The 12,245-nt window shown below is 36.5% G+C and overlaps 2 protein-coding genes across 5 annotated transcripts in view; one reads left to right on the top strand and one right to left on the bottom strand.

Moving 5' to 3' along the window:
- galene overlaps positions 1-12,245 on the top strand; it is a 166,592-nt gene that overhangs the window by 90,173 nt on the left and 64,174 nt on the right. The window lies entirely within an intron of this gene.
- The window catches only part of LOC137658669 (uncharacterized), a 7,148-nt gene continuing 657 nt past the window's right edge, over positions 5,755-12,245 (bottom strand). The window contains 2 exon segments of the mRNA XM_068393614.1: positions 5,755-6,632; positions 9,088-9,116. Coding sequence (XP_068249715.1) covers positions 6,372-6,632; positions 9,088-9,116 — 290 coding nt within the window. The 3' untranslated portion in view covers positions 5,755-6,371.

Genomic DNA, 12,245 nt, shown 5'->3' with positions numbered 1-12,245 from the left:
ATATATCTGCTTTATACATACAATGCAGTAACTAGATATATTCAGGTGCAAATATATATTGCGCTTAATAAAGGCATAAGTGTATCTCAAAATGTATGTTCATGAACACACTGAATATTTTCTCTCTTGTCATTCCTTTGTATTGTGGATATTATTATTATTATTATTATTATTATTATTATTAGCTAAGCTACAACCCTAGTTGGAAAAGCAGGATGCTATAAGCCCAGAGGCTCCAACGGGGAAAATATCCCAGTGAGGAAAGGAAAAAAGGAAAATAGAATATTTTAAGAAGAGTAACAACATAAAAATAAATATCTTCTATATAAACTACAAAAACTTTAACAAAACAAGAGGAAGAGAAATAAGATAGAAAAGTGTGCTGGAGTGTACCCTCAAGCAAGAGAACTCTAACCCAAGACAGTGGAAGACCATGGTACAGAGGCTATGGCACTAACCAAGAATAGAGAACAATGTTTTGATTTTGGAGTGTCTTTCTCCTAGAAGAGCTGCTTACCATAGCTAAAGAGTCTCTTCTACCCTTACCACTGAACAATTAGTGCAGTAGCCCCTTGGGTGAAGATGGATTGTTTGGTAATCTCAGTGTTGTCAGGTGTATGAGGACAAAGGAGAATATGTAAAGAATAGGCCAGACTATTCAGAGTGGATATGTGTAGGCAAAGGGAAAATGAACCTTAACGAGAGAGAAGGATCCAATGTACAATAGTACCATCTGGCCAGTCAAATGATCCCACAACTCTCTAGTGGTAGTATCTGAACGGGTGGCTGGTGCCCTGGCCAACCTACTACCTATACACTCTAGTTAAGCTTGTTGTAATAAACAACCATAGGATAATAAAGACTTGAGGGAATAAGCATTGCTTTATTTAAAAAGTGAATGAACATATGTTGATTACATGTTTTTTTTTAATATTAGTTATTAGAAAAGTATAGAGAAAATTAATGCATTTCAGTGTTATAAAGGTAAGGTAGTTATTAGTCCCCTAGTGGAAAAGCTTATGAAACTATAGTTACAAACCCCTTTTGTCCGTCTGTGAATCTGTCACTGTTTGTGATGCTTATTTTTTTTTCATCAGTTTCCACCCAGTCTTATTTAAAAACCAGGTGAAATCGTGGTACGTAAGACCGTAGACTTGTTTAGCGTATTTTTGAGAATTTTCCTGTATATATATATATATATATATATATATATATATGTGTGTGTGTGTGTGTGTGTGTGTGTGTGTGTGTATATACTATTGACAATGACAAGAGATTACTCTACTTAGTAATAGTGATGATAGGGCCTATTATTATCATGTGTCGACGAGCGATACCGCTGTTCTTGATGTGGGTTGTGCTCTGTGTACCCCCTCCCAGCTACTTCAATGACCCCGCATCCTTCGCGCCCTCCTGCGTTCCCGGTGGTGCGGCTTCCTTCGTCACCTCCCCGCCCTAGGTCATCCTTCAAGGCGTGGATGACCACTCCACGGTCTCCGATGTATGTAGGGGAATGAGCATCTAGGGAGATGTGGCCGTCGATGATGTGGATGGTGGCTTCTCCGTAGTCGTTGGCATGGATGTTTCCTAGGTCACCGGCGTGGCGATTGTAGTCCTTGGGACTCCCGTGGGTGCGCTGTAGGATAAAGTAGGATTGCATTAGGTATATGAAGGAACTGTATCGTTATGATGAATTATGTTGACAGGGTAAAGGATTAGATTTATATCGTGAATTAAAATGAAACATATTTTTAAATGTTGAAGTTTGAAGACCACAAAAATCCTCTGAATGAACTATGGTTGATAACATAGGATTAGATGATGGACGAGAATTCCTGTGGTTTATCAAATTAGATTAAAATAGGATTTAACAATTTGAACTTGACTGATTAAAGTTAAGGTTTGAATATCGCCTTTGGCACAGTTTAGAATTGATGTTGGCCATCGTTTTTAACCAATTTATAGTTCAGGATTACTATTTTTTTTTACTAATTTATCGATTTAACTGGTTTCTTAGTATTAGGTATTGCTGTATTGAGCATCATTCGAATTGCCTCTTAAGAGAATTTGTATAAAAACATACGTATAATAAACTGATTAAGTTGAGTAAGGAATCCCCTGATTTGGTCTGTTTAGTGTAGTCAGGAAGGGGGAATTATTAAGATATAATTTACCAGTCCTAATTACAAATGAGAGTTTCGAAAGTGAAAATTGGTTAGTTAACTCACCAGTTAATTCATGTGTCCAGTTGTCTGACTTGGTGATGCGTCTTGAAGTCAAGGTCTCCATACTCATTTTTTTTTAATGGGGCGCATTTGAACTAACTCGCAATGTTGCCGTTTTAGTTCGGAAAAGTTCCCTGTTAGCTGATTGGTTGTAGAAAATAATTCTGACCAGTCAGCTGGTAGGAAATTTTTCAGAGCTAAAAGGGCACCCCATTTAGACTGACTCGCAATGTTGCCGTTTTAGTTCGGAAAAGTTTCCTGTTTGCTGATTGGTTGGAGAAAATAATTCTAACCAATCAGCTAGTAGGAAACTTTTCAGAGCTAAAAGGGCACACTTGTGGGTCAGTGCAGATGCACCTCATCAAAAAAAAAATAAAAAAAAAATAAGTGATTGGTGTAACGTTTGTCTTGGTTTCTTGCCAGATTTCTTGTGAGTGGATCAGTACGCTGGTGTCTTACCTGTCTTGAGATAATTGTTTCTCATGTATAAATATCCTGTTGTTTAAGGTTTAAAGGCTACTCATGAATGGCGGAGGCAAGGGACAGTGGCAGTGCCCTAGCAGGACAATGCCTTATACACTGACCATCTATACATATGATCAGCGCTCGAGCCCCCTCTCCACCCAAGTTAGGACCAGGGAGGACCAGCCAATGGCTACTGATGAATCAGCAAGTAGACCCATAGGGTCTCCCAAACCGCCATTCTTAGCATACAAGGATGGTAAGGTTGCAGACACTGCAAGAAACTATCGAGCTTGAGCGTACTCGAACCTCAGTCGTATTGATTGCTAGGCAGTGACGTCTTATTAGCCTATTGCGGAGAAGTTAACCCTTTTACCCCTAGGCAATTTGGAACCTTCCAACCCTTAAACCCCAGGCGTTTTTTTTTGTCAAGCTCATTTTGCAATATATATTTTTCAAATTGCTCTATCAGCCTTAATTTTCGTCATAGAGAGGTCAGGTTGGTCTCATTCTTTTGGAAAATGCCTGGAGTTTCTCAAAAAGTTATCAAAAATATGCAAAAAAAAAAAAAATTGTAAATAGCAGTTTTTTGCAAGGACGTACCAGTACGTCCGTGATGGTAAATAGATGAGTTTTGTGAAACGTACCAGTACGTCCATTGGGGGTAAAAGGGATAATCATTATATTTATTTATCTCTCAATTTTGTTATGTCCAAGAGAGTTTCTGCTGATTCCTCTTATGGATTTCGTGTCTATTATGTTTTCTAATATAATTGATGCATTTGGTCATCATCATCATCTCCTAAGCCTATTGACGCAAAGGGTCTCGGTTAGATTTCGTATTGTATTATAATTTCCTGCTGAATGCACAATGAAATTGGGTGATTTTGTATTCATTAACAAAAGAAAAAAATATTTCTACTTGGAAAGTAATGTAACGTTAGTTATGTTATTTTTATCTGTTGAATCCAAAATGGAAAGGCATTGTGTGATTTATTACTTGATACCACATCGGGGTGATTTATCTCATTTCAGTCTGGAAAGTCATGTCCAGAGGTCCATACTAGGCCTCCCATTCACTTACCACACTTACTGGTCATCTTGGGCATAAGACCTGGTTACTTTAACTCAGTGTTGACTTTTTTTTAACTGTCTCTAACATATAAGTATCGTTGGTATTGTAATTATAAGTAAGATTTCTATGCATTTCGTAATATATGATGTGTGACAGATAAACTTGAAGTTAATGACAGTGAAGGACCTTCTCTGTTATATCAGCATTTATAACAAAAGTTATTAAAAAATCCGATTGAAAAAATTAATAACAGATATCAATACACGAATTAAGAATTCCTGATTATGAATTATCATATATATCATATTTTTCAGGGGAAGTGACCTTACAAAAACATAAATGAACCAAAGCGAACTTTTCGTTTTACAAATACAACGATCCTTTTTCATCAGCAGCAAACTAAAGTAGCTGAAGTTTTACCCTATTGGAGCCCTTGGGCTTATAGCATCTTTCTTTTCCAACTAGGGTTGTAGCTTAGCTAGTAATAATATTGCAAAGAGATTTCCATTCTAGGGCATTGAGTAGCTATTTTAGGGAATCAACTACCTATTTTAGGGCATTGAGTACCTTTTTTAGGGCATTAATTACCTATTTTATGGCATTGGGTAGCTATTTTAGTGCTTATTAGTGCATTGAATAGCTATTTTAGAGCATTAAGTACATATGTTAGGGCATAGAGTAGCTATTTTAGTGCTTATTAGTACATTGAATAGCTATTTTAGGGCATTGAGTAGTTATTTTAGTACATTGAGTAGCTATTTTACTATTTTAGTGCATTGTAGCTGTAAAATTGGTGTGGCATAATAAAATATGTACCAAAATAATCTTAATTTGAAGGGATTTCAATGAGTTTTGCTTTTTGACGCACTGAACGAACGGCTCTCTGCATTTCGTCTGCTTCACTTTGGTTGAGAAGGGAAAGAACAGAACCAGTTGCCGTTGCGAGTTGGAGAAATAGTGAGGGATGGAGTGAGAAAGAGTCACGTTGGTTCGGTAGAAATTGAGTTGTTAGGCTCTGTGCTGGGACCGGGTACGTCATTCCATGCTGAGATATTACTGGGGGAAAGTTTAAAAGAAGTTGGACAGAAATATGGAAGAAATGAGAACACAGGAAAGGTAGAAGGGGCAAAAACAGGACACTGCAAGGACCCTTTAGTGATGTCTTTGTACGCCGGGAGAGGTACTGTGCAGCAGGATTAATGGAGTGTACTCTATTAGTCTTGCTGTGCACCTTACTAACTAAAGCAATATAGCTTAACTTGACCTTATCCTATTTTTCCTAATCAGTAACTGAACGTAACCTTACCTATCATAATTAAACCTAACCTAACTGAACTTAACCTTACCTAACATAACTAAACCTATCCTAACTGAACCTCAACTAACGTAACTGAATCTAACCTACCACGAGTGAACCTATCCATGCCTTATCTAGCTTAACCTAACTGAGCTTCACCTAACGTAACTGAATCTAACCTAACATTAGTGAACTTATCCTTGCCTTATCTAGCTTAACCTAACTGAGCCTCACCTAACGTAACTGAATCTAACCTAACATGAGTGAACTTATCCTTGCCTTATCTAACCTAACCTAACTGAGCTTCACCTAACGTAACTGAATCTAACCTAACATGAGTGAACTTGTCCTTGCCTTATCTAACCTAACCTAACTGAGCTTCACCTAACGTAACTGAATCTAACCTAACATGAGTGAACTTATCCTTGCCTTATCGAACCTAACCTAACTGAGCCTCACCTAACGTAACTGAATCTAACCTAACATGAGTGAACTTATCCTTGCCTTATCTAGCTTAACCTAACGTAACGTGACCTTAATGGGAGTCTGACCCCGTTGTAGCAAGAGTAGATGGATTGATCAAATATTCTCTCCCACCTAAGATGATATATGGTTAAGTTTACACTAGGCTTTAGTTTGCTGGATACCGAGTGATTTTCAGGTAAATATTCAAGTGACAAAAATAAAATTTATAACATTTATTGAAGTTAATTAACAATCAAGAATGACATTCTAAAAACTAAACAAATCAAGAATGGCATACTAAAAACATAACAAACAACAACTTTACTCACCAGTAAAACAATTTATAACAAATAACAGTTCCAAACAAGAAACAAGGAAGCTATCGTGCTTGTGGTTTGGTAATAGATGTTAGTAATGCAAGGACTACACTGGTTTTGAAGACGCATTTAGTGAGCTAAATCAAGTTTGGTCTGTCTGTAAGCAATGTCGTTAACAGTGTCTCAGTGCAGTCATGACATATGTATCTTTGGTCGTAAGTGATAGTAAAATTTGCAGTCTACTTGTGTCTTTTGTTATTGTAATGACGCTTCCGGAACTGTAGTTACAGTTCTAAACTGTATAACGATATCCTATAGTCAATTTCTTGAGGCGCATTTGCACCTACTCGCAGCGGTGCCCATTTAGCTCGGAAAAGTTTCCTGATCGCTGATTGGTTAGAATTATCTTGTCCAACCAATCAGCGATCAGGAAACTTTTTCCGAGCTAAAAGGGCACCGCTGCGAGTAGGTGTATATCTGCCTCGCGAAAAAAAATTGACTATAGAAACAAACTACTACTTCTTGTTTCTCTAAATCACATTGATGACGCCGCATCCGTCTCTGGTTCCGGCGTTGCCAGTTACGAGAGACTCGGCGTTGAATCCCAGGCCGAGGTCGTCCTTGAGCGTGTGGATGACAATGGCTCGGTTTCCAATAAAGGTCTGATCAGTGCGGACAAGCGATATTTTGTGGTCCTTGATCAAGACTTTGGCTACGCCGCGTAAGTTGGCAAAGATGTTACCGAGGTCTCCTGCGTGGCGGGTAAAGCTTATTGGACTCCCGTGAGCTCTCTATAAGAAAATATTTGTTTTCCTCAAAATTATTCAATATCATATTTCTAATTATTATTATATTTTCTGATATAAGTTACCATGGAATTGTGCGTTTATTGAATAAAAAACTATATAGCATAGATCCTTATGTTTTTCTATTATATTGTATGTATATACTCTCTTGTTTTAGGCACGTGGATCATTTAACGTATGTTAGATTAATTTATATTTCTACTTTGCTCAAATACGACCTTTTCAGTTGTTATGGTAATACATCGATTAGATATTCTATTTATTTATTTATTTATTGGTAAAAGGATAAATTATATTAAAGATATTAAAAATAAGCAGCGGTGTCGTGCTTGGAAACAAAATGGCAACCCAACCAAGCGAATTTGAATTTTTTAAACGATCGAATTCTTGCCTTCAACTACATAATAAAGCTCTTGATGTTAGAGATACCCCAAGCCGTTTGTCTGGGCGATAATGCTCTCAGATGAAGTAAATGGTGCGCTAATGTTATGAATTGTAATCGTTAGAACATTTGAAATGGTTGGATTCAAACGGTTTTAGGCTCTTATCCCCTCTTAAGATCGGCGGTGTAAATATTACTCCGAGTGATGCCATCTGTGTTTACGTTAAATATGATGTTGCTAAATCTCTCTCTCTCTCTCTCTCTCTTTGATTCTGTTTTATTGCATTTATTCCTAGGTAGTAGGTTGGCCAAGCCACCCCTTGAGTTACTACTGCTAGAGATTTATTGGGTCCTTTGACTGGCCAGGCAGTAGTACATTTGATCCTTCTCTGGTTACAGCTTATTTTCCCTTGCCTACATATACAACGAACAGTCTGTCTTATTCTTTCATTTTCCTCTGTCCTCATTTTCCTGACAACACTTAGATAACCGAAAATTTTTCTTCACTCAAGATATTATTATTATTAATATTATTATTATTATTACTTGCTAAGCTGCAACCTTAGTTGGATAAGCCGGATGCTATAAGCCCAGGGCCTCCAACAGGGAAAATAGCCCAGTGAGGAAAGGAAACAAGGAAAAATAGAGTATTTTAAGAACAGTAACATTGAAATAAATACTTACTATATAAACTATAAAAACTTTAACGAAACAAGAGGAAGAGAAGTAAGATAGAATAGCGTGCCCGAGTGTATCCTCAAGCAAGAGAACTCTAACCCAAGACAGTGAAAGTCCATGGTACAGAGGCTTTGGTACTACCCAAGATTAGAGAACAATAGTTTTTTTTATAGTGTCCATCTCCTGGAAGAGCTGCTTACCATATCTAAACAGTCTCTTCTACCCTTACCAAGAGGAAAGTAGCCACTGAACAACTACAGTGCAGTAGTTAACCCCTTAGGTGAAGAATTGTTTGGTAATCTCAGTGTTGTCAGGTGTATGAGGACAGATGAGAATATGTAAAGAATAGGCCAGACTAGTTGGTGTATGTGTAGGCAAGGGTAAAATGAACCGTAACCAGAGAGAAGGATCCAAAGTACTGTCTGGCCAGTCAAAGGACCCCATAACTTTCTAGCGGTAGTATCTCAACGGGTGGCTGGTGCCCTGGCCAAGCTGCTACCTATCAAATTGTTAGGGGGATACCTAATTGTTAAGTGTTACTTTTCTCCTGGTGAGGGTAGAAGAGACTTCTAGGAAAAGGTCACTCCAAAATCAAACCATTGTTCTCTAGTCTTGGGTAGTGCCATAGCCTCCGTACCATGGTCTTCCACTGTCTTGTATCAGAGTTCTCTTACTTTGAAGATACACACAGGCGCAGTCTTTTATTTATTTCCTTATTTCATTTCCTCACTGACCTATTTTCCCTGTTGGAACTCTTGGGCTTATAGCATCCTGCTTTTATCCAACTAATGTTGTAGCTTCGCAAGTAATAATAATAATAATAATGATGATAATAATAATAATAATAATAATAATATGCTTTCTTAGTAGCCTTTCCTTTCTTCAAATGTTTTTCATGTTCTACATTTTCGGTCATTTATTCATTTATTTTCAGGTTTTCTTTAAATGTTTCACGCCACATATGTATTTAAGAGTAAATTAAATCATGATGAATATGACGCAGTCACTGATTTAGTGTCCTGATGATTCGATTTTGACTTCGAATATGTGGCAAATTTTATGTCATGTTTATTTGTCTGGTTTCAAATGAAGAATATTAATTTAAAATACATATAGGCAGCTAGTTACAATGATAATTAATATCGAGGAAAAGTATTAAGATTTTTAAGATATTTATTGTGGGAACATATTTGCCAATTGCTGTATGCCTATCCAGAGTCAGTCTCTCTCTCTCTCTCTCTCTCTCTCTCTCTCTCTCTCTCTCTCTCTCTCTCTCTCTCTCTCTCTGAGCACGGCCATCTCTTTCACCATTGCACTCAGTAACGAGGGAATGGTATTCCTAGAATTTAATCTGTTTTTAATTTTTCTTTTTACTCTTACTCTCTGTGAAGGGTCCAGCACAGATGGATCTCATTAGTGTTAAGTATTATAAAAATGTTATTCATAGATTTTATTGGGTCTCTGGTGTTTCATCTTGTGATTTGAACAGGTGTTTCGAACTGCTGCAGTTTGCTACAGAATAAAAGAGAAGGTTAGACATTTACTCTCTTTTTTTTTTTTCCTAAGAAAGTTTTCGTATTGCAAATCATTTTGATTTTGTTCCCATTTTGGAGAATGTGAACTAAATATCCCAATGTAATAAGATATTTGTTTTGATTGCTTGTTTTTAAAGATAGGTAGCAGAAATTCATGTATTTCATGGAGTTACTGAGAACTTATTAGCTAATTTCGGTAGCATTTACCCCCCTAATTGACTTTCGTATTGAAGGTTTAAAGGTTACTCATGAATGGCAGAGACAAGGGACAGTGACATTGCCCTATCAAGCAGACAATGCTCTATAGACTGACCATATATACATATGATTCTTTCCACCATTTAGGTATATATACAGTGATTCATTCCATTATTTATGCACAGTATATTTACAATGACTCATTCCACCATTCAGGTTTATTTACAATGATTATCTCCACCGTTTAGGTATATTTACAATACTTCTACTTCTTTCCACCGTTTAGGTATATTTACAATACTTCTACTTCTTTCCACCGTTTAGGTATATTTACAATACTTCTTTCCACCGTTTAGGTATATTTACAATACTTATTTCCACCGTTTAGGTATATTTACAATACTTCGTTCTACCGTTTTGGTATATGTACAATACTTCTTTCCACCGTTTTGGTATATGCACAATACTTCGCTCTACCGTTTAGGTATATTTACAATGCTTCTTTCCACGTTTAGGTATATTTGCAATACTACTTTCCACCATTTAGGTATATTTACAATGCTTCTTTCCACGTTTAGGTATATTTACAATACTTCTTTCCACCATTTAGGTATATTTACAATAATTCTTTCCACCATTTAGGTATATTTACAATACTTCTTTCCACCATTTAGGTATATTTACAATAATTCTTTCCACCATTTAGGTATATTTACAATACTTCTTTCCACCATTTAGGTATATTTACATTACTTCTTTCCACCGTTTAGGTATATTTCAATACTTCGTTCTACCGTTTAGGTATATGTACAATACTTCGTTCTACCGTTTAGGTATATGTACAATACTTCGTTCTACCGTTTAGGTATATTTACAATGCTTCTTTCCACGTTTATGTATATTTACAATACTACTTTCCACCATTTAGGTATATTTACGATGCTTCTTTCCACGTTTAGATATATTTACAATACTTCTTTCCACCATTTAGGTATATTTACAATACTTCTTTCCACCGTTTTGGTATATGTACAATACTTCGCTCTACCGTTTAGGTATATTTACAATGCTTCTTTCCACGTTTAGGTATATTTGCAATACTACTTTCCACCATTTAGGTATATTTACAATACTTCTTTCCACCATTTAGGTATATTTACAATAATTCTTTCCACCATTTAGGTATATTTACAATACTTCTTTCCACCATTTAGGTATATTTACAATGCTTCTTTCCACCGTTTAGGTATATTTACAATAATTCTTTCCACCATTTAGGTATATTTACAATGCTTCTTTCCACCGTTTAGGTATATTTACAATGCTTCTTTCCACCGTTTTAGGTATATTTACATTACTTCTTTCCACCGTTTAGGTATATTTCAATACTTCGTTCTACCGTTTAGGTATATGTACAATACTTCGTTCTACCGTTTAGGTATATGTACAATACTTCGTTCTACCGTTTAGGTATATTTACAATGATTCATCCCACGATGTAGGAATATTTACACTAATTCATTCTACCATTCAGATATAATTAAAATGAATAATTCCACCATTTAGATATATTTCAAATTGTTCCAATTAAGGTGGATTTTGTTCTCTTTTGTTCTACTTTGTTACATCTCCATGAAATATATTTCTCAGGATGAAATAAGTTAAGTATATTCTAGCGTCGTATTCATATCTCTTCCATATCCATAAAATAAGTTGATTATTTCCTTCTCCATTTATTCCTCTTCATAATATTATTTTTCTGTGATATTTCTCTCTCTCTCTCTCTCTCTCTCTCTCTCTCTCTCCCTCTCTCTCTCTCTCTCTCATCAGTGTCCCTGAGTTTCCTACGTTCGTTCTGGAGGAACGACCTTATCTCTCTCTCTCTCTCTCTCTCTCTCTCTCTCTCTCTCTCTCTCTCTCTCTCTCTCTCTCTCTGTAATACATCTTATTCTTTTCTTGGTTTCTCCTGTCTCGCACTTTTATCGTGACATTATTTGTATATAATCACTATTTTATTTATTTATTTATTCAGCCTTCCTATTTTTTATCTTTCATCCTCTCTATATTTAGCACTATTGTTAACGAGGGAGCTAATTGGGATGTACCGGCATTGATGCAGTTTAATTTATTCCCACTGAGAGAGAGAGAGAGAGAGAGAGAGAGAGAGAGAGAGAGAGAGAGAGAGAGAGAGAGAGAGAGAGGGGGGCGGGTGGCGCTTGTAAACGTTATCTTAATTTCATGACTTTCTCCATCTCTTTGAAACACAGTCGTTCTGTTCACGCTTGCGTTTGCCTTTGTGTGTGAGAGAGAGAGAGAGAGAGAGAGAGAGAGAGAGAGAGAGAGAGAGAGAGAGAGAGAGAGAGAGAGAGAGAGAGAGTTTTTAAGTTTCTCAGAATGTTACGAGTGTATTTTTAGCAAGAAATATACACCCCATCATTACCGCTGCCAGAAGAAACCGACTGATTTTTTATCACGCAATTTTATGTCTGAAAGGGTTGAAGCTTTCTCTCTCTCTCTCTCTCTCTCTCTCTCTCTCTCTCTCTCTCTCTCTCTCTCTCTCTCTCTCTCTTTTTGTGAGGCGTCGGGGTGGGATTGGGGGTCCTTACAAAATTGCGTTAAGTTTTTATTTATTTTAACGTCGTTACTGTTCTTAAAATATTTTATTTTTCCTTGTTTCCTTTCCTCACTGAGCTATTTTCCATGTTGGAGCCCTTGGGCTTATAGCATCTTGCTTTTCCAACTAGGGTTGTAGCTTGGATAATAATAATAATAATAATAATATTAATAATAATAATAATAATAATA

Source organism: Palaemon carinicauda, chromosome 19 (genome assembly GCF_036898095.1).
Source record: "Palaemon carinicauda isolate YSFRI2023 chromosome 19, ASM3689809v2, whole genome shotgun sequence".
NCBI lineage: Eukaryota > Metazoa > Arthropoda > Malacostraca > Decapoda > Palaemonidae > Palaemon > Palaemon carinicauda.
This window is presented reverse-complemented; position numbering and strand designations above follow the sequence as displayed.